Source organism: Triturus cristatus, chromosome 2_1 (genome assembly GCF_964204655.1).
Source record: "Triturus cristatus chromosome 2_1, aTriCri1.1, whole genome shotgun sequence".
Lineage (NCBI taxonomy): Eukaryota > Metazoa > Chordata > Amphibia > Caudata > Salamandridae > Triturus > Triturus cristatus.
In genome coordinates this window covers 289,982,815-290,006,043 of record NC_140581.1, presented here as the reverse complement: position 1 = coordinate 290,006,043, position 23,229 = coordinate 289,982,815, and the positions used below count along the sequence as shown (strand labels likewise).

The 23,229-nt window shown below is 47.5% G+C and overlaps 1 protein-coding gene across 4 annotated transcripts in view; it reads left to right on the top strand.

The window, feature by feature from the left end:
- RICTOR (RPTOR independent companion of MTOR complex 2) overlaps nt 1–23,229 on the top strand; it is a 1,453,900-nt gene that overhangs the window by 282,323 nt on the left and 1,148,348 nt on the right. For all 4 annotated transcript variants that reach the window (XM_085631131.1, XM_085631133.1, XM_085631132.1 and 1 more), the window contains exon 17: nt 7,988–8,153. In XM_085631131.1, coding sequence (XP_085487257.1) covers nt 7,988–8,153 — 166 coding nt within the window. The remainder of the gene's footprint in view (nt 1–7,987; nt 8,154–23,229) is intronic.

The following is a 23,229-nucleotide window of genomic DNA, read 5'->3' as shown; positions in this document are numbered from 1 at the left end:
GTAGCTTTCCTTGTCGCAATTACATCTCTCAGAAGAGTAAGTGAGATCCAGGCTTGAACCATTCTTACAAATACATCGTAACAAAGTGGTTCTTAGAACAAATCCAAAATTATTTCCCAAAGTCATTTCGGCTTTTCATCTTAACCAAGCAGTTGAGTTACCGATGTTTTTCCAAAACCCTGACTCGGTAGCAGAGAGAGCCCTTCACACACTAGACGTTAAAAGGGCACTACTTTACTATATCGACAGGACTAAACACTTTCGAAAAACAAAACAACTGTTTGTGGCCTTCTCCCCACCTGATATGGGTAACCCCATCTCCAAAGCTGGGATTGCCAGGTGGATAGTAAAATGCATTCAAATATGCGACCAGAAGGCTAAACGCACATTAACAATTCCCCCAGAGCTCATTCAACACGCAAACTAGGGGCTTCCATGGCATTCTTAGGGAACATCTCCTTAGATGACATATGTAAAGCAGCAACATGGTCTACACCACACACCTTCACCAAACACTATTGTGTTGACGTGCAGGCTAAGCAACAAGCTTCTGTAGGCCAAGCTGTTCTTAAAACACTTTTTCAAACTACTGCAACGGATACAGGCTACCGCCGCTAGGGGAGACACTGCTGTACAGTCTATGCACAGTGTACGATCTGCAGCTCATATGCCTCGAACGGAAAATGCTACTTACCAGTATGCATCTGTTCTTGGCATGTAGAGCTGCAGATCCGTACATGCCCGCCCGCCTCCCCGTGACCTGTATCCGTTCCAGTATTATCTTAATTAGATACGTTCACATGGACATCTCTTCTATTTCTTATTGACTCCATTTCCCATCATTGCGAAAAACAATCTGAGGATGGAGTCGATGCTCATGTGTACTATCGTCCAAGGGAGGAGTCCCCCTATCTCGTGACTACAAAAGACTTCTTCCAATACGCCAACAATGTGCAAGCATCCGAGCCCAATACCAGATGGCGATCTAATGCACAGTGTACAGATCTGCAGCTCTACATGCCAAGAACAGATGCATACTGGTAAGTAGCATTTTCCTATCCTATGATCCCAAAGGGATTGTCCCTAAATTTGAGAAGGGTGATGATATCACCAAGTGGTTCTCAGCCTTCGAGAGGTCTTGTGAAGCCAGAAGGGTGACGAACATTTATTGGGGGGCACTCCTTTGGGAACTGTTCTCTGGTAAGTGCAGAGACAGACTTCTGACCCTTAGTGGGGCAGATGCTGGGTCTTATGACCTCATGAAGCGAACTCTGTTTGAGGGATTTGGACTCACAACTGAGGAGTATATAACTAGATTCAGGGGGGCTCAGAAAACCCCAAGTCAGCCCTGGGTGGAATTTGTAGACTACTCAGTTAAGACACTAGATGGCTGGTTGACTGGAAACAAAGTGCACGATTATGATGGTCTTTGTAATTTGTTTATGAAAGAACACATATGAAGTAATTGCATTCAGGAAAAGTTGCATCAGTATCTGGTAGACCTAGGTCCAATTTCTCCCCAAGAATTGGGAAAGAAGGCAGACCATTGGGTAAAGACAATGGTAACTAGGACGTCCACTAGGTGTAACCAAAAGAAAGGGGTTACAAAACCTCCCCAGAGGAAAGACAGTGAGCCTCTAAAAGATAAAAGTAAGGCGTCCCAGGTAGCCCCCCCAAAACCCTGTCCAGGTGGGTGGGCCCAAAGAGACCTCACAAACCAAAACCGGGTACCAAGGTAAGAATTGGGATCCCAACAAGGTATGGTGTCACAACTGTCAAAAGGCAGAACACCACACCAAGGGCCCTAGCTGTCCTAAACACAAAGCCCCTAGCGTAGCTCCAGTGGTGGCCAGTATAGCTTAGGAGGGTGATTCCTCAGATGAGGAAGTCCTCCTAGCCTTCGCTGGAAACTGGGCCCAAAAGGTGAGTTGCAGATTCCAAGGGGGGGTAGATACATCCACTGCCCTGAGATTCCTGTGTCAGTCACACTGTGGTGCATGACAGGTTGGTTCTCTCAAACCAGTATGTCCCAGGAGAAACAAAAACAGTAACGGATGTCCCAGAGGGTGTCACTGTTAGGCCTGTGGCTGCAGTGCTCCTAGAAATAGATGGGTCCCTTTGATGGAGAAATATGGTAGTCAGTAAAGACCTCCCCCTTGATTGTCTCGTTGGCACTGGCCCAGTGTCAGACCTCACCCAAAAAACCTGGGGGGCTGAACCTGCAGCTATTGCTGCTAAGCCCTGTAGGAAAGTGGGATTCTGTTGCAGTAACCCCACCACTTTTTGCTAGACTACTGACACACTTTTTCTTGGTGTGCCCTGGGTCCCTGACAATCAGGTTCCCAGGGCCTGTGTTCTTTCCCCAAAACTAACCCAATTGGCATCTCTAGCCACTGGTCAGCACCTGGTAAATGAGACCACAGGTACCCAGGGCACTGTGACCAGGAAAGATCTGTAAGGGCTGTGGCACTTATTGTGCCACCCTTAGAGGCCCTGTACCTTTACACACACACTGCCTTTGCAGGCTGCATGTTTTGGTGCAGAACAAAGATCCCTGTGTGCCATGCCTACAACCCACTGCTCTCGCATGGATCAGTCACCCCTCTAGCTGGGTGCCCCATGCCAGTGGTGAGGGTACAGGTGCATGAGCCCTGTACCCCTACAGTGTCTAAGTCCATTCTTAGACATTGTAAGTGCAGTGCTGCCATTAAGAGTATATGGTGCTGGGAGCTTGTCATTACGAACTCCACAGCACCATAATGGCTACACTGAAAACTAAGAAGTTTGGTATCAAACTTCTCAGCACATTAAACCTACACTGATGCCAGTGTGGGATTTAATGAAAAATGCACACAGAGGGCATCTCAGAGATGCCCCCTGAAAAACGACCAGCCTCTGGTGGGTTCCCTGACTGGTACACACCAGTCTACCGCCATGAGACATGTTTCTGGACCCTAGGGTGGGAGCGTATGCTCCTTGTGCCCAAAAACAAAGCCTTTCCTGGGCGGAGGTGTTCACATCTCCCCCAGAACAGGAAGAACCATCTGTGGCAGCGGAGCTTCAAAGGCCTGGCAGCCTTTGTAATGCGACCCCCAGCCTATCCTGCTATTAGGAGCAGGCCCCCTTCCTGTCTCCCCTCCCTTTCGGCGGGAAGACAGGCGGGAAAAACTAGCAAGCCCAGGAGGTGTGCCCACCTCTTCCAACTCCACCACTCAGGTGGGGGAGGCGAGGTGAAGCCCACTCTCAAGTGCATCGCCATCTTGCAGATGGCAGGCACTCCCCAATCAGTACTAGGGATTGTGCTCACTCCCCCATGTGGGGTGACCACACCAAGGGTGTAGTCACCCTAAGGTCAGTAGCCCATTGGCTACTGACCTCAAGTCCCCTAGAACGCCCCCTAAATACAGTATTTAGGGGGCAGCCCTGAACCAAGAAGGGAGATCCAGCCTACCTACAAGAAGAAAAGAAGGACGAAGAGCCGTGCAGAGCTAACAAGAGGAAGACGCACGCTGACTTGTCCCCAGCCCTACAGGCCTGTCTCCCCTCGAACCTGCTCCTTCAAAATCCCGGCGTGTCCAGCAGCCAGCAACCTCACAAACCCCGGAGGACCTGCCTGCCTTCACTTGCCAGACTGTTTCTCCCATGAACACCGGACGTGTTTAAACTGCAGCTTCTGGTGCCGGCCCGAGACCACGAATCTAGCCCACTCTGCACCCGCCAAACCCGGTCCGAGCTTGAGTGGAAAAACACCACGAGAAGGTCCCCCCGGCAATCCTGACCCGAGATCCGCAGACCCCTGACCTGCCTCCAGCCGATGGCTGCAGCCTAAGTCCAGAAGGCCCCCTAACCGCGACAAGGCGCTAGTAAGAAGATCCAACCCCAAAAGGCACCCCTGCACCCGACGCCCAACGGCCTTGTGTGCCCAAACCGACGGTGCCTAGCCAACCCTTAACTTCCCAACTTACCTCTCCAAGTGGTGGTCTCACCCAGAAGTCCTTCATCTCTCTGCCTGCAGTGCTTTTCAAACCGAAGGTTCTCCATAGAAAACAACAGGGCACCCGACATCGAAACAGCACTCTGCACCCGGCTGCCCCAGTGCCGCTGAGGGTGCACCTTTTGTGCTGCTTTGTTTCCCCCTTTGCCCTGACTTTAACCCTCGGAGCTTTGCTCCCACAACCCAGTGGCCTGCTTGCCATAGCTACCAACCGGCTGCCCCCTAACCCCATTTGAATAACATTGGGCCTCATCACTCTGCACCCGGCCGCCCTAGTGCCGCTGAGGGTTCAACAACAGTGCATCACTGACCCTGGGGGACTCCTGAGTCGAACCCCAGAACCTTAACTTCCACTGCCATTTACTTACCTGTGAACCGTTAACCCGTTTTCCTTCGATAGGTTAACATTGACACTTTTTCTCCCAAAAGTTTCTAAGTGTGGAGTTTTGAAACCTAAAAATATTCTTTAAAAATCGCACAAATAACCAAAACGTGTTTACTTACCTGTTTGCAGGAAATGTCCCAGTGCTGAATCTAGGTATCCAGCACTGAGTTAGAAAAGTAACGTGAAAAGTAACTTACCTGTAATTTACTGTAAAAGCCTATTCATTCCAATGTACTGTATGTGCTAAGTGTTGTATACTACTGCTCCTCTGTAAATCAAATAAAGTACAATTTCTATTGCATTTTCAAACTGTTCTATATCCAGTAACTTATTACTGAAAAGTATTTAATGCTTACCTGTACCAGGCTTGCTTGGTTCTAAAAATAAACAACAGTATATTTTTTTATACAAACACAATTGGCCTAGAGTTCAGTTCTTGAGCGTGTGAATTCATTTGCTGACTGAGTGGGTACATCAAATGCTTAACGCTGTCCTCTAATACTGCCTTACTGCTCGACCAAGCTACCACTATTAGAATGTAAGGTTCTATCTAATTTTAACCTCTGCCTACCTCTGGGGACACTTGGACTCTATACACACTATACCTTGTTTTGGTGTAGTATATATATAGAGCCAGTTTCTTACAAGCCCCAAAAGAAACAGTGTAGGAAAGGTGGGCAACTGTTAGCCACAGTTCCAGTGGGCCAGGGAGATTCTATCCCAGTAAGGGAGAACTCCAAACTTGGCACTGGTGAAGTCCCCCCTAGCCAACAAGAAGACCTGACTACTCAGGCAACTGTCTAGCCTGAATTGGTGGCTCCTCAGCTGGCAGAACAGATGGCGGAAGAAGGGGTCCGATACCAATGGTAGTGACCCCCACCCCAGAATCTTTTTGTGGCATGTAGTGCTGTAGATTCAGATCAGCCACCCTCCTACCACCATGATTGTGTGGATTGCAATTATAAATATATATACATATCTTGGATAGTCATCTCACTAGGATACATCATTCTCACATTCCATCCTCTCCGGCTAAGCAGAAAACAATCTAACAATGGAGTCGAGGACCATGCGCTTTGCAAGCCAGAGGAGGAGTCACCATACCTCCTGACTCGAAAGACTAATTAGAAGAAAAACAAAATACACACTTTCGAGCCAGACATTAGATGGCGAACTTATGCTATGCATGTGAATCTTCAGTACCACATGAAATTTGTCCTAAGTTTGTTGAAAGTTTTTCATCGAATTCAGAGAATAATGATGACAAACAGCTACTGTATGAGAAGTTGAGAGAGAAGGAGCGTTTGTTTCCACGATGGAGTATTGAATAATGCCCAGACAGGGGGCTCCCCTGTACAGCCTAGATGGAGAAAACTCAATTCCAATTCTGCTCGAATTGCCTCCAAAAATTCCCGCAGAAGAATCGCACCCAGTCTGCAACCTCTGCCTGCCCGTGGAACATCGAAGTGTGGACTCCAAAGCCTGCGCCGTGTTCTTGTTGAAGACACTAAATGTAGTATTTAGGTGGCTCCCCCAGTCCTAATCATTAGTTACCTGCGACCTAAGAAGGAGGAAGAAGATGCCTTACAGCTAAGCCTGAAGACGACTACTGACTTGGCCCCAGCCCTACCGGCCTTACTCCAGCTTCCAAGACCCTGTAAGAGGACAATACATGTCCTGCTGCCAGCGACTCCCAGAAACCCGAGGAAGACTGCCTGATCTTTGAAGAAGACCAGAGCTCCTGAGGATAGCGGTTCTGTCCCCAAGAAACCAACACGTGCAGAACCACCGATCCAGAACAGGTTCCTCCGCGATTCTGACCTCAAGTCCAGCATTGGCTGACCCCTCCTGAACTCCACGACGATGCCTGCTGCCTGAATCCAGAGGTTCCCCGTCACCGCGAACTGCTTTGTAAGAAGACTCGAACATCGAAAGGCACCCCTTCACCTTGGTGAGCTGAACCGACAGTACCCCAACAACCCCCTACATCTCTACTTACCTCTGCTGTTGTTGTTCTCCCTCATGCAACCTCTGATGCAACGCCTGCATTCTGTTAATCAAAACCAGAGTCTCTGTTGAAGAGCATTTACACCCCTGTGCAGCTGGTGGTGCATGTTTGGTGCTGCTTAGTGGCCCCTCTGTGCTTACTGTAACCCACAAAGCTTGGCCCCTGCAACCTTTTTACCTACCTACAAGCATTGTGGTTATGAGCACCCCCAGCCTCGATTGAAACGCATTGGACTGAACTCAGATTTTGACTTAACACCCGGCCGCTGCTGGTGCAATATTGGTACTCAACTGACCCTTGCCTCTTGCTGACCTTTGGTCCCGAAGATTGGAACGGTAAGTTTCATACTTATCTGTTTAACCAGAGTTTTGTTAATAACATTGAACTGATCATAAAGTGTCGACTTTTGAAAGTGAAAAATATTTTTTGTTAAAAAAGTACTTAACTTTTTGCGAAGATCTTGGTATTAAAATTAAGTACAAACAATGCTTATTTTTTTATAAAATTGGTGTGGATCTCTTTTTTGAGTCATGTGTCCATTATTGATTAATGTCTTACACTCCTCTGTGTTAGTCCTAAGGCTGCTTGCCCTCACTACCACAAATAGATCACTGTGGGCTTTATATTGAGCCCTGTACACTTTTGGGCGATACCTGGACTCTGTGCTTGGTATAACCACCTAATGGTATACAATATACAGAGCCAGCTTCTTACAGATACTGTTAGATGTCATGACAGTGCACAGCTCTGACATCACACAGAATCAAAAATAATGTGGAACACCTCTAAGGGGCTCAATTAATTGTCATATCATTTGGAAGAAAAGCAAGGTAAATCAGAAACCGTGAATGCTAAGCAGTACAGAATTGCTAGGTCATGCCAATAAAGTTTTCCTACCAGTGTTTATCAGCACTACACTGATCTCAACCATGAGTTGGTACAGAATTTTGGAATATGAATTCAAAATTCACTAGTTTGCAGTGCGAGCCTGAAGACTCTGGAAGAAGGCCAGAGAGGCGCACAAACAGGGTAGACACTAAAAGACTGTTTGAGGTTGTATTTTGTTCCCAGAATACACAAGCACATCTCATTTAATTCAAATAGTTACCTCCTAATGTTTTTAAAGTGACAATTTAGAGCATCATGCTGAATCTGAGTATGTTGGCCCCACCTGATCTTCTAGATTAAACTTCACTGATTCTCCTTGCTACCACCTGATAGAATCGAAGGCGGTTGTGCAGTTGGAGTGTGTTAGTCGTTTAGCCCTATGATATTAGTGATAGACAACAGTACACACAGCCTGGCTGCCTCCGTATGTACTCTAAGAAGAATTCTCACTTTAAAATATTTGTACAATGTTTCTAATTATTAAAGTGTTGATTTTTATATCTCTTTTTAAACATTTTTTACCGAAATAGATTTCCACTAAATTAGTTACAAACCAAACATTCAGAGATTTTGATGTTTGTACGTTGCACCTTTCAGCCTAATGTTTTTCTACATCTGTTTATGCTGAAAAATTCAGTGGGGTAGGAGGTAAAAGAAGTACATACTTAATAAAGTGATGATTTTAACAAGTAAAATTGTTTTCCCTTTTTAGGCGAGCCAGTGCAGCTTTAAATTGCTTAAAGCGCTTCCATGAGATGAAGAGACGAGGTCCTAAACCGCACAGCCTCTACCTAGATCACATTGTCCGGAAGGCAGTTGCAACACACCAAAAAAAGGATCAACACGTTAGAGTTCAGAAAGATATATTTATCTTAAAGGTATATATTTAATTAATCTACATGTAATGGTTGATTGGATTATTTAAAGGTAGTATTTTTACATCACAGCATTATGAATCATGTACCCCATGCACATACTTATTGGAGGAGTGGCAAGGTGAGTAGAGACGCACTTTCAATCTCTTTTTTCTAAAAGGTAGTTTCCCCATTCAATGTAGGCATCAAAGGGAGCACACAGCGTAGTTGTAAGTAATCCCTGCAATGTGTCGATTTACAGCGTTTTCTCAATTTTGGAACATTCTGTGAATGGCGCAGTAGGGAGCAGCCAAGGGCGTAGAGGGTCTAGTATTTTATTTTGCTGTTACATTTGTTGTGTGTTTTGGTGGGGGACCCAGTCGCATCATCCACCCTGTTTCTACCCTGACCCTCTTCCAGTTTTCCAAGGGCTATGGGTGTTGTCTCCCCTGTTCTATCCCCCCCCCTATCATCCACCCCTTCCAGATGACTGAACCACCTGTCCCTTCTCATCGAAGGTTTGTGTTCAACCTCTTCCTGTCTGTCCTCCATCTCCTAGCTCCCCTCTCCAACCTGGCGCCAATCCTGTAATCCTACTAGACAGTTCCCAGGCCTTCACCTTCTTGTTGACCTGATATGAACACTTGAATCAATTCAAGGGTCTCACATGTATCCGCTTAATCTAACGAGTCACTGCTGCAACAAGAACGCTTACCATTTTGCCGCCATCAGTTCTGCTTGTGGTTTTAAACTATGCTTGACCTGAAGTGCTTTTGTCCATCTGCGTGGGTGTGAGAAAGTGCCTATTTTGCATGGTTAGTCGTCCACTTTTTGCCTGGATTTGATGTGATTCCAATTGTGGTGCACAGGGTCCCTGCCAGTCATGTCCCCTGTGCCAGTGCTTCTTCCCTAAAAAATAAATCCCCAATTGGTACTTCTACCACCTGTAAGTCCCTAGTAATTGTTACCCTAGGGCCTTGGAGCTGAAGAGGGCTGCCCTGGCACCCCCCTCACTTGGACCATGCAACTGCCCTTGCTGCTTTCATGCCCCTGTGAGGAAGAAAAACAAGTGAACATGGCACCCTGCCTGACTGCCATGCCAACCAGCACACCCTGAAGGCATAGAAAACTCACCCCCCCTCTGGCAGGCCTCACAGCCCTAATGCAGAGTGCACTATACCACAGGTGAGGGCATAGCTACAGGAGCAGATACGCTCCTACAATATTGGGGTTTATTCTTTGATATTGTAAGTGCCAGTGAAGTCATAGAGATTACATGGGCTGGAAACTCGACAACTCGAGTTCCACAGCACCATGATGGCTTCACTGAACACAGGAGTGTTTGGTACCACACTACTCCTTACAATAAATCCTCACTGCCAGTTTGGGATTTATTGGGCCATTTACTCGGAGGGCATCCGGGAGGTGGCCCCTGAAAACCTACCAACCCTGGTGTGGTCTCTGACCAGCTGTAGGCAGCCAGCCACCACCGGACATGTTTCTGGCTCTAGGGCTGCTTGCCCACACTACCATCAATAGAGCACTTTAGGTTTTACATTGACCCCTATTCACTTTTGGGGCATTCCTGGACCTAGTGGTCATATACAGAGCCAGCTTCCTACCCTGTGCTTTGTTTTTTCAAGGTGGTTCTGTAGACCCAGGAGCTGTATTTTCTCCAAAACAGATTTAATCTGGTGTATGGCTCCCTCCCACTTAAAGATGATCCCAAAGTGATGTTACCATCCTTTTTCTGATGTTTTTAGGAGCAAGACCTCTGACCTCCTGGCTAGAGACCTGCTCTCTCCCCCAGAAGCTCCGTTGGTTGTCCCGCCTGCCGCCCCCTACACCTCACGAGTTGCCTGCCTTTCATTGTGCCTGTTTGTGTCTTTGTTTTATTTTTTTTTATTTTTTATTTTATTTACGCTACCCTTTTTCTCCCGCTGCTGCTGCCCCCGCGGCCCCTCATCCCTGCCGTTTCCCACTCCTGCCTCCCAGCTGCGCTTCCCTCCCCCGTTCCCCAGGGGTGTGGAATTTAATAAAATATCTACTTGTCCATGGAGCAGGTTGCTTCATAAATCTACTTGCCCTGTAACATAATCCACTTGCCCCTTTGGTGGCATTTAGTGCGGCGACAAATTATGGCAGCAGTCTCATTATATGAGAGCTCTGATATAGCCTTTCTGATTATGCCAGGGCTCATACCACAGTAGTGTTTGAATACTTGCAATCCCCTTATGTTGCCACGTTTCAGCTGATCTACATACTGGGGCTGAAGGTAGTGGTTAGCAATAGTTCCAGGGTCAGAATGCCCTTTTGAGTCTGTGCAAACCTACTAACTTGCATGTTTTAAAGGTTTTCAACAACTCTTCTCTAATCATTTCCCATACTGAGAAATGTTGTAAATTTACGCCTGACAATGGCAGATGTAAACCTTCTTCCATAGTTGGGAAAAAAAGTGGTGGAGGGAAAGTAAACTCTCATGAGCAAATGTACACATGCATATTTGCTCATGTTAAAATGCAGTTCACAAATATTTTATAGGAGTACTATTTCTTGTCCTACTTCTGTAAATTCTTTGGTAATCACGAAAGCCATAAAGCTGCACCTAATGCAATGACATATACCATGGGTGCACTTTTGAGACATTCTTTAATATTTGGGCCCCTAATTTGGTCTGGCGTTGACCGCGACCTTTTGCGTTTATTAAAATTCTGTCTCTCTCTCTCTGTATAGGCTGTCTTCACTGTGAGTGACCGCGTTCTGCTCTTTCACAAGGAGCATATCTGCACATAGTTGTTTTGTTCAGTGCCAGTAACTACAGTGGCAGTGTGTGCTTTTTGAGACCAAAAACTATTTTTGCTTTTGACAATGTTTGTTATAATTGTGAGGGCCTGGCAGCTCCCACACCAATAAGGTTTTACAAAAACCATGCCAAAACAGTTCACGCAGTGACAAAACTAAAAATCGGACCACTAATTTCAGATTTACTGGCTTTGCCAATGCTTGTTTATTTTTGTTTCCCATAATTTAATTGAAACTGGTTACACTGATTTTCCATTATGAATATTTTTGGGAAATACTAGCATGCATCAACACATGGTACTAAATGATGCTGCAAAGAAATGGTACCTGGAATTTTACAGAAGTTTAGCAAACATTTTTTTTTTTCCCTGCATTCATTTTTTTAGGAACATTTTATTATGAAAGCAAAGAATCCTCATTCTTGCTTTCAAGCTTCTGCAAATATTTGCTTCAAATCAGAGCATTCTGGGAGCAGTATCCATAGCTCATATTGCTAAACTTTGAAACCGTGTGTACACATTTATTATACTGGAACCACTGTCAGTAGTGCAGTCAGAGCTTACAACATTTACATAGAATGCTCACCTTAATAATAAAGGCTTTCAATTAATGAACCATGAATTACGTTTTGAGCAGCATGTAAATATGGACAAAAATATTACCTTAACTGCAGACAGTGCCCTTCCCTGATCCATAATGTGGTACTGCAAACTAGCAGCCAGGGGGTTTGTGCTGCAGGGGGTTGGGCCTACTTGTCCCAAGGACACAATACACATGAAAACTTGTTGCCCTTGACCCCAAACAATATTTCCTGGGTGGCAGGCAATAGGAATTCCACATCCCTGCTCCAAGCACACGCAAACTAGTCAATCTGCAATTTTATAGTTATAATTCTGAGGTCCATTTGCATGCTACAAAGAGAATTGTTGCTATTTAATGATCATGAACAGACTCGCTTGATTTTTTGTGAGGTGATTGGGGAGTGTTTATACACGTGTAAAAAACAGATATAGTGTTATTGGGTTTAAGCCGGTTGTGAGAAGATGTCTCGGTTAGAGCCTCAGAGAATACGATGAAGGTATGCACCTGAACCATTTAAACCCTGAGGAACCCATGGGCACTGAATAATAAAAAAAGAACCTGGGGAACACATGGACATCTGAATTAAAATTGTAGTTGAATAGTTTGCGTGTGCTTGGAGGCTTGTTTCATATCTGATGCATTTGCTAGTGAGGAATTCTGTAATCTCTCTGAACTCAAAGTTTTTGTAGAGTAATTGCTGAGAGATCCTGGTGTACCCTTCAAACTTTGTCTCTTATTTCTGACTGCTACCATTAAACTTTCTTTTAGGCGAAATGGGTGTAAACATGTTAAAATATCAGGGTCTTGGGTCCCGCCTCACAAGTATGGACCCACCTGATGTGTGCGGACCAGGACAATGCCTTCTGTTTCCATATTCCGGATAATGTGCATGAATAGTCTTTTTATTTAGGCTTCTATGTCCTCTCACTCAGCATTTTGTGGAGCTCTGTTGATGCATAGGTTTTGTTTCCTTGAGCAGCTCTCCACATCCTCAAGGTCAGCATTCAGCTCGGGGGATTGATTTGTTAGCATGGGGACCTCCTGTCTCAGGATCTCTAGCTCTTCTTTTGTGGTGGCCCCATATTTACTCTATTGCCTAATTTCTTCATCTCCTGCTTCAGCCCCTAGACCTTTTGCATCACTTAATCCCGCCATGCTAATAGGTTCTCATGCATCCAGTAAAAGAGATCCTCCTAGAAGGATCGTGTCAGTGGGAGCTCAGAGAATGAGGACTCTTGTGGAGGCTCGGTGCCTCTAAGAGGAGAGCCGCTGGGGGTCTTCGCTGCTGTGTCTTGTTTTGAAGCCCCTGACCAGGAAAACATATCTTGTATCTATGTAGTGTTTTTTTTTTTTTCTTGGTGGCAGTCATTTTGTCCAAGCAGCGTTTGGGTGATTTCAAGGGGTCAGAGCACAGATCCTGCACCGTGGCTGATGTTGGTATTCATTTCATGGGGGCCTTTCTCTGCGCCTTTGCTATTTTGCCAAGCTCCGAACAGCAGGGCTGGGAATCTTGTTGCTGCGTATGTCCAGTCTGCCCAGCATGAGCCATGGTTTATTTCAAATGCTTTGTGGTTCACAGACTTCTGCTCCCTTGTGCTATCTGTAGTCCCTTCTGGAGCACTTATATTAATCACCTTGTGTGCTGTCTTTGTCCTCCCGCTGCACCAACATCTACATGCAGTACACGATCTGGCACGATATGACATCTGGCAGAGAGCTGTGTCATTGTTCTTAGGTCTCTCTTTTGCTTCCGTTGCCCTGTTCTTATGGGGCGGGGGTCATCAGTCCTCCACTGTCCCCTTATTAAATTTATGTTCCTCAGTTAGGGGGGTGGGTGTTGGGGGGGTTGGGGGGGATGAAGACTTCAATCCGCCCCAGAATTCCCCCAGGTGGCTCACTGCCTTATGTAGAAATTTTGCAGATTCCCTCAAGAACGGCCCATCTCAACTTGATCTCTTGAGAGTTGGGAACAGGGCTCCTATTCTGCCCTGAGTAAGCTGCTGCTTTACTGTCCAAGGGAAAATCTCCTGGTGCATGGTAAGACCCTGGGATCGGATGCTCCCTCGATTCCTCCGTGTATGTTAGCAGAGTTTCTCTGTAGTTTGAATAGTTTGTTTGTACTTGGAGGCTTGTTTCATATCTGATGTGTTGGAAAGTGCACCTTTTTTTTTTTTTTTTTTTGCATGGTTACCACCTTAACCTTTTGCCTACTACATGGTGCCAACCTGACTTAGTATATGCTGGGATCCTGCTAACCAGGCCCCAGCACTTGTGTTCTTTCCCAAAAACTGTACCTTTTGTTCGAGGCATATGAGCTGCAGATCACACACTTAGGATAGTATATCGCCATCTGGTGTTGGGCTCGGATGCTTGCAGGTTGTTGTTGTCTTCGGAAGAAGTCTTTGGTCACGAGATATGTGACTCCTCCCTTGGACTACAGTGCGCATGGGCATCAACTCCATCCTCAGATTGTTTTTTTCCGCCATTGGGTTTGGATGTAACTTTTCCACTCCGGTAGAAAACTTCAAAAACAAGCTTTCGAAGCGAAAAACTTTTACAAAACTACATCGCGGCACCTTCACTCGACATCGAATTCATCGGACCGGTTCCGGACGTCGACGCGGGCGATTGGACCTATCTGCGCCGTGAGGCCTACGGCTCATGGAAAGGACGCCGTTTAAAAAATGCCCCCAGTGTGGAGCAAAATTCCCATACAGTGACCATCATAAGGTCTGCAACCTGTGCCTGTCGCCGGAACACAACGAGTCCAGCTGTCCAGACTGCGCCGCATTTCGATCCAAAAAGACCATTCGGTATCGAAGAGCTCGACGCCATATCATGGCACACAGACCAGCCCCGGAACCATAAAACATCTTCGATGAGGGTCCTGATGTCCCGGAAGAAGATTCCGAGGAACTTCAAATTATCTCAGAAGCAGATGACTCAGACAACCCCATTACTCCGGGGCAACGCGTGAGTACCACTGCCCCTACCCCAACCCCTCCAAAATCAAAGGCATTGGTCAAAACTTCGCCAGCTGGCCCCAGTCGAGACCGAAAACACCCTTCAGAAGCCCCGCCTTCGGGCTCGGCTCCGAAGAAACACAAGCCTTCCAGTGACTCGGGCCCGAGCAAACCACATATCATTGTGCCACCGGCACCTTTGGCACCGAAGACACAAAGAACTCTCACCACCGAAACCGGCTCCGGCGCCTTCGGCACCGAAAACACCGAGGCCCATAGACAAACCGGCACCGAAAGCTCCCAAGCTCAGAGACTCAACTTCGGCACCGAAACCTTCATCGGCGCCGAAACCTTCATCGGCACCGAAACCACCGGCTAAGGACTATAATACTACACCTAAAGCCAAAGACTCTACCGATTACCCAAAACCTCGATCGGAACCGAAAAAATCAGCGCCAAAGTCTGTTCCTGAAGACCAAGAACTTTTCCACCCAGATCCAACACAAAAAGGATCTATATTAATCCAAAATATCCAAGATATGCACATTGCTTCTAGTCTGTCAAAGGGTGAGATGAAGCTCATCTTTATGAGCCATAAATCTGAGCGGCGGGAGATGTTGGGTGGCCATTCTTCCACAGGTTTGGTCTATGGAAGGTATAGTGAGACTGTTGGCTACCAACCATATTTGAGCTACGTTAACAGAGTTTCCCACCGCTTTGTATCAACCAGATTAAGGTTGGGGATTGTGCACCATCTGGTGGCTTTCCCCATCATTAAAAAATATCCGATTGGCCCTTGCCTATGTGATCACTCATCTGCACAAAGTACTATGCACTTTTTACTGTTTTGTAAATTTTATGGTAACCTTCGTTCAGTCTTCCTAAAACCTATTTTCTTAAAGTATGGTACACGTAATGTCCATGATTCAATGAAGTTGTTTTTTAACCTAAATCCTGATGTCTGTTTTTTTACTGCAACGTTTCTCCTACAAGCGATCAAAGTTAGGAACAGTATGATATTTTAACGGTTTTTAAACTTGTATTTGATATGTATTTATGATAACTGGTTATTTTGATTTCGTTTTATGATGTATGTATGCATGTGCTTTTATGGACTTTGTGTTAAGCTCCGAATAAAGCTTTATGAATTGAATTTACTGGGGATATGTGTTCGTATCGTTTGGTGCCTGTGACCAGTCTAGCCGCCGCATTTAGTGATGACCTTAGTGGAGCCAGTGCATATTTGAGAAGGCCACAGAGGGTAGCACTGCCGTTGTCGAGCCCCGGCAAGACAAGCGCTTGGACCACCTGCTTGAAATCATTTAGTGGAAGGAAAGGTTTAATATTTCTCAGTGACCTCAACAAATGGTTTGCTCCCTTACATACATTGCTGATATGATTTTTCATATTCAGGTGCTTGTCCATGGTGACTCAGAGAGATTTGGCTGACTCTGATGAGAGGAGTGCAATTGAAAGCAGTGAGGTGACTCAGCCGTAGGTCTAGCTTTGGAATGTGGTTCGGAGGGGAGATGAGCAGGAATTCTGTTTTGGAAGTGTTAAGCAGGAAATGGTTCTCCGTTAACCAGTTTTGAGTAGACGTTCGAGTATTGTTGCGGGAGATGATGTTTTCCAGGGATGAGATTTTCAAATAGTTGCATGTCGTTCATATACATGGGGAAGAGAATGTTCTTGGAGTTTAATGAGTTAGCGAGAGGTGCCAGGAAAAAGTTGAAGAGGTTAGGAGATAGGGCGGACCCTTGGGGGACCCCAATGAGTACAGGAGAGGGCTGGGCGAGAGAGTGGTTTGCCTTGAGACTTTGTGATCTGTGATGTAGGAAAGACGAGAACCATTGTTACACCTGATCAAAAAAACCCATTCTATTTTGCAGGATGGATAGGAGGCTGTCATGATTAACCATGTCGAATGCGGATGAAAGGTCAAGGAGAATCCGGTGGCAGGATTTGTTCTTGTCAAGCATTTTCAAATGTCATCCATAACGTGGGTGAGAGCCGATTCGGTGCTGTGCCCCTCCCTAAAACCAGATTGATGGTGGTCTAGGAGTTGATAATTCTCTATGTGAGCACAGAGTTGAGATTGAACAAATGTTTCTAGGAGTTCGCTAGGGTGGGGATGTTGGAAAAGGGGCGGAAATTATTGAGATCAGATTTGTCAGCATTTTTTTAATTTTTTTTAGAATAGTGATACCTGAGCTGCTTTTAGGCAATTGGGGATCGTGCCTTGTGAAAGAGAAGGGTTTACTATCCTTGTCCAGGTGGGGATGAGTGCATTCTTGATTTCTTTGAAGATGGCCGGGGGCAACGAGTCACTGAAGTGGTTGGAAGGGTTGATATTCTGAAGAATCTTGTGGATGTCATTTTCACTAAATGGGGTCAAGGTGTATTTTTGTTGAGGCATTTTTATGTTGGAGTGGAGCAATGTCGTCCATGATGTTGGTGATTGTCGAATTGTAGGCGTCGGTGAGTGATTGCACCTGGACCAAGTTAGCTTGGGGCGAGAGGGCAGATTTACATTGGGCAGCTAGATCGTCATATTTTATTGATCTGAGGTCTCTTTTCCATATCTTTGATTTCAAAGGTTGAGCATTCCTCATCAACACCTCCCTGTTAATGTAAAAGAGGATGCTATGGTGGTCGGACCAATCACAAGGGGTAATGGAACATATGGTGATGGTCTGCCCTTTAGAGATGAGGTCTAGAGCTTCTCCTTTAATATTAGTTGGTTGGTCACAGTGCTGAGTCATATCATTTAAGGCAAGATACAGCGGAGTCGTTTGGGTTCCACCAGTGAAGGTTGAAATCACCCAGGAAGAATTGGGCCACCGCTGAGTTGGCGTTTCTAGTGATGATTTCCATTAGTTGCTCAATGAAGGGGAGATTGTCACCCGGGGGGGGTGGTAAAAGGTGTGAAGTTTGCTGACCGGTAGGTTCTTACTTGGGATGCTGAGACACAGGTATTCACTGGAGGAAGGCGCAGAGAACTCCAAGTGAGAAATCAAGAGTGTGTTCCTGTGAATACAGGCTAGTCCACCACCCAACTTCAGAGCTCTGTCTAGCCTAATTATGTCATGAGTGGGAGGTACTAGGAGGTCTAAGATAGGAGTGGAAGGGGAGGAGCCAAGATGGCGACCGGAGCAGTCGCTTGAGCGCCCGGCTCCGTCGGCCCTTGGCCTCGGACTATCATCCTGATTCCTATCCTTGCCGATTTTCGAGGTGCAACGCGTGCGACGACGCGCTGACTGCGCCGCCGCTTTCCCGAAGTCTTAGCCCGCCCGGATGCCGGAGTTTTTGGTGCCTTTGTTCCCCGCCCTGGACCCTTGCTCTACTGTGGCCTCGGCCGGCCCCCTGGAACCGTTGCAGTCACCGGACCCGCTGGTGCAAATCTGAGCCCGAGGTCCCGATCCCGCCTCACGCCACGCACGGTCGCCAGAAGAGCCGGGAGAGAGACGCCCGGACACCTCCTGTACCCTGCATCTGATGGGCTGGAGCCAGAGGGTAAGCCCCGGTGTGGCGGGTCTCCTACCCCGCTCTGTGGACCACGCTGTAGAAGGCTGCAGACCCCCTTCTTCTATGGTCTAGTCGGCTGCAAAGAGAGCCTGAGGGAGGGGAAGAGACTGCTGGCTTTCACCTGTTGCGGCGCAGACCTGTTGGGAATTGCCTCCTTGTCACGATCCCCCCCCTGGCCACGGTACCGTTCAACGGTAAAACATGGCGCTGATTGCCTGCTCGCTGCTGGGGGGTGATGCTCCGGTCTCGCCCGCTGCCCGCTTCGCCCTCCCTCTACCAGACTCCAGCTCCCCAGTGCCGTCCCGGATTGCTGCCGTTGGGGGGGACGCAGCTTCCGCTGACATACGGCTCCGTTCTGGCTGCCCTGCGGGACTTTCGTCTGCAATTGTGTGTCGGCTTGCAAACGCTGAGTGAGCGGTTCGACTCTACACTGTCTGCTGCGGGCCGTGAGCGCCCCGTTTGTGATCAACAAGACGTGAGTCTGCCAGTGCTGTGGTCCTCCTGCGGGGAAGCAACGACTGGGTATAACGGTGCTACACTGGTGTCTGCATTTGGCTTTCCCGGCGCTCAGGATCAATCGCTCTCCTGCTCAATGGCAGATACTTTGTTTCCCCGGTCATTGCTGCCTGCTTTGTTGTTGCCTGCCTCACCGTGCCCGCAGGAGTTTCCAGCTGAACTACACCTGGCGACCTCGAGGAACTGTTCACGGTGGCCTACGACTCCTTTTATGTGGAACTCATGTACTTTACAAGCCAGGTCTGGATTTTATATGGTGTGCAAGGGGACCTCAATAGATGATCGGCGGCCATTTTGTGACTCTACTTCTCCATCTTCTCCCAAGTGGCCATATTGTCTTTGTCTGTTCGGGATGCGGGGCATTCACGAGGGGGCGGGTCTAATCGTACGCCCGCGATCGGGCCAGGGCTAGATTACTTTCTATCATCATGGCTTCACGGCCGGGCTGGACTGGGACTGGAATTGTCTACTTATGTTGTGCGCACTCGTCGCGATCTGTCTGCCTTCATTTCCGTGGTGTTACATGCTATCTTCCCACGACCGCCTTTGGGTGTAGTGGGGTTTCAGTGTGTGGAGGCTTGGTTGGCCGGTGGTGTCGGGCGCTCCTGAGGATACGTGGGCTCCTCCCCGCCTCCTTTCTTCTTTCTTCTCTTAGTTTCTTTACTCTATTCCTACTTTCTCTCTCGTCTATATTTCGGGTTCATTGGGCGACAGGCACTATGCTGGGGGGGGGGTAGGCCATAGCCTCCGCATTGGTGTAGGGTGGGGGGGTAATTTACTGTTTCTTTTTTTAGTTCTATGGGCCTCTTTCTTTCATGTCTCTGCGCTATACTTGTTTCGATTCGGGGTCCGGGTGTGGGGTGGATTGAGTGGGGGCGGCTTTTAGGGGGTGCGTATTTACTACTGTGATGATCCTGTTATCTAATTGCATTGCCTTACTGTATGAGATTTTCTATGGCTGTTTTAATGATGCTGCTGCTCTCCAGTGTATGAAGCCGACTTGCGGACTCGAATCTCCTTGTTTCTATCCTTTACTGACTTTTTTCCCGATAAAAATTTTTTTGAAAACCTTAAAATTAACCTTCACTTCTCCTTCCCCCGGTGTCAAGGATCCCTCCAGTGTATGAATCCTGAATCGTTGCTAATCTTGACCTTGACGCACAGGGGATGTATTGTTTGTCTCTGTGCTCAACCGTATTGTGGCCGGCCTGATGGTTGTAGGCCCGTATTTGTTCTTTTACTATGCACAAATAAAGGTTTTTAAAAAAAAAAAAAAAAAAAAAAAAAAATAGGAGTGGAAGCGGGATTTAACCAAGTTTCAGTGAGAATGAGAATGTCTAACTCATTGTGTTGGATGAGGTCGAAGATATCGGAGTCGTATTTACTGGCTGATCTGCAATTAAGTAGTACACATTTAAGTCATAGTGGATTAGGGGGGAAGTAGTCTGGGTGATGTTCACACGGGTGAGGTTGTCGGCAATGCTGCATCTAGGATTGCGAGGAGGTTCTCTGTTCAGGTTACAAAGGATGGAATGTATTTGTCTCGGCTGGACCATGTTAGATTTGGACCAAGAAGAACTAGAGTTGTAACTGTCCAGGAGATCAGTGGACCCTGGGTGTGTCTCGCCTCCACTGGAACTGGCGGAGGCATTGGGTAGGGGAATGGATTTCGAGAGGAGGGGCTAGAGGCTGATCCATGTGTTCGCTATCCCTGGTGGACGCTCTGGCCCAATTCAAGAAGGAGAGGAGAGAGCTGATCTCTGGGAAAAGATCATTTGAGAGGGCTTTCAGGTCGTGTAGCTCAAAAGTGAGACGGTGTAACTGTCGAGATAGCTCGTCAAGGCAAGCAGCCAAGTCTGAATGTTGGTCTGGGGGTGTAGGGTGAGAGGGAAAAACGAGCGGTGAAGGGGAGCATCTGCGTAAGCCAGTTGAGGCTTGTGTGGAGGATCGTTGTCCGGATTCTGGCATAGCATGTGGCAAAGTTATAGGGGTGGGGGAAGGGGCATCGTCTAATAATCGAGGAGACAGAAGGTCTTGAGGGAACCTACCAGCTAGAGAGAAGCCTGTGACTGACTGACAGACGGTGAGGAGATTGAGCCTGTAGATCCGCCAACCACCTAAGAGGGAGTTCTAGTGGGTAGACGTAATTCCACCGGGGACAAGGCAGCTCTAGGGGCAGCTAAGGGAGATGTGGGGTTAAGGGAGAGTGGGGTACTCACAACTGTTAAGGGGGAGTACTGGTTAAGCGCAGTGGAGAAGTAGTAGTTGTGTAGGGGTCAGTGGAGTTGCCAAGTACCGCATTTCTAAGAGTGGGGTAAAAATTGGCCATCTTTGCTAGGTTGATATTAGAGGCTTGGATTAGGATGATACCATTATTGTAGAGGGTGATCGTGGTGGAAGTTGTGATGGTGGATGAGGGAAACGTTGTAAGTTTGAGACCACATGAGGTTCTCTTAGATCCTGTGATTTGAAGCGAGGAGTAGAACACAGCTCGCCAGCAAGCCTGTTTTTTGGTATAGAAGCTGAGGTCATTAATCAGAGTACCTTTGTTGGTGCAGAAATAAGAGTCTGAGAATAGAATTTCAGGTCTAGCTTTGAGTATGCGATGTTTGTATTTTTTTGCCGCACTTTTAGAGAGGTCAGTTGGGTAATTTAGGATGAAGGCATTGGGATCGGGACTTCTCTCCATTGTGAAGTAGAACCATAGAGAGGATGGGAGCCCTGAGAAGAGAATAAGGAGGTGAGAGAAAACTACAACAATCCTGGTTTTCTCAGCGAAAAGGTGAGGGGGCGGACAGGCAGCACGTTAGGAGGCATTGAGATCTTGCTGTGCAGAGCTAGTGACTAGGGCCCCCTAAGTCACTACAGTCGTGGGACCATGTAGCTCGTCTCGGCTCTATAGGCTGGCATAGGCCGTTACACAGGGAGCTAGGAGGCCCATCTAGTAATAATTAAGCAGGGAGCAGAATGGTTTCTGATCTACAACCTGGGCACAGACTGCGAACTTAGTGAGAAAAGTGCCCAACAGACGCTGTTATCAGGACATGCAGTAGGGTCCCAGGACTTCTAGAGTTGTTGTGAGCTTGGCAAAAGGATCAGCATAGCAGTAACATCAGTAGCGTGGAGAAATGATCCTCATGATATGCCGGCATAACATCAGGACCATTGTTTATACCCAAGCATAATCCTGAAAGGCGTCCAACCAAAGCCATTATCAAGTCCAGCAGACAGTTCCTAGTGCTTCAGCAACCAATGTGGGATTGACACAGGCAACCCATAGAAAGAAATCAGATGTGTAGTGGGGCAATTCAACCTTAAATGTAGGAGCTGCAGCAATAGAATTAATTACAGGCTTCGATTTCCACTCTCAATTTAGCTAGAGAGGGTACAGTAATCATGATGTCTTTGTAGAGCCGCCATTTTAAAGTCGGGCAATGTACGGCAATCAAGAAGTCTTCAAATTGCCGCCATTTTAAAGTCAGGCAGAGTTCAGCATGGGAGAACTATTGGAGCTGTAAATGCCCAGGTTAAATGAGCTCAGTCCCCAAGGCTGAAATTCACTGCCTAACATAATCGCCTGCATAATCTTCTCGTGGGAGATACAGAACCATAAACGAACCCAGTGCAGTGAGCCCCGCATTGCATATGGCGCCGTCAACATAAGCGCGACCACGATCGTCAATAGACAGATTCCGGTCTAAGGTGGTGAAAATACCTGGCAATTGTCAAGCTGAAACAAACGGAGGCACAGGGGCGGGGCTCCAACGAAGACGGAGATCACTGCCGGGCACCGGGATCCGGGCTGGTCAGAGGGGCAGCAGCGTCGTTGGAGGCAAGAAAAAGGCGTCGGGCCGATACCCCCTACCCCCGCGTTGTCATCAGGCGTGCTGTCGGTCCTCCAGGAGGAGAAGTAACCAACGATCGGGAGCGGCTGGCGGACTCAAGTCAGATCCCCATGAGCGGAGATCGCCAGCCGTTAGCAGGAACACGTTGCTGGTTCGTTCGGGCAGCGGGAGAGACAATATGAATGGTGCCTGCCTGGAAGGTCACCCGCAGGAACCAGGAGATCTCAGGTCACTGGAAGCAGGCGATCTCAGGTCACTGGAAGCAGGCGGCGTAGGAACTGAGGAGCCAGCACCGGCAAAAACCAAGGACTCGCTGCCATGAAAGTCTGACGCACAACAACAGACTAGCCCCGCAGCCAGAGCTACCTCGAGCTGGAGTGCTGGAGTCCAGGTAGTACGGCACGGACCTGGGCAGCCGCGGCAGTCGACCCAACAGGTAAGTTGGGAGTCAGATTCTGCTTCGACGGAGTGCTTCAGTAGGGGAGTGCAGTCCGGTCCAGGGGCAGTCGTGATGGAAGGCCGGTGGGAAGGTTTATACGAGGATAACTACCTGATAGGTAATCCCCAAACCGGGAGCTCCTTCGGGAGGCTCCAACTCTGCGACCATCTAAGGGCTGAAAAAGAAAAGCCTGAAGGCTGCTCTCCGCAGCTACCACTTTGAGAGCTTTCTGTGCTTATCAGAGACCTCTAACATTACCATAAGGGTTGCCTGGATTAGTGTAAGGTGCACCACTCCTTAGAGTGTACACCATAATACTAAGCTAGCCTCCTGCAACAGGGAAGTAAAATCTTCACTTAAATGGGTCTTTATGCAGCAATGGTTCCCTATGGGAGAAAAGGCATATATTGAGTATAGTTATTTACTGT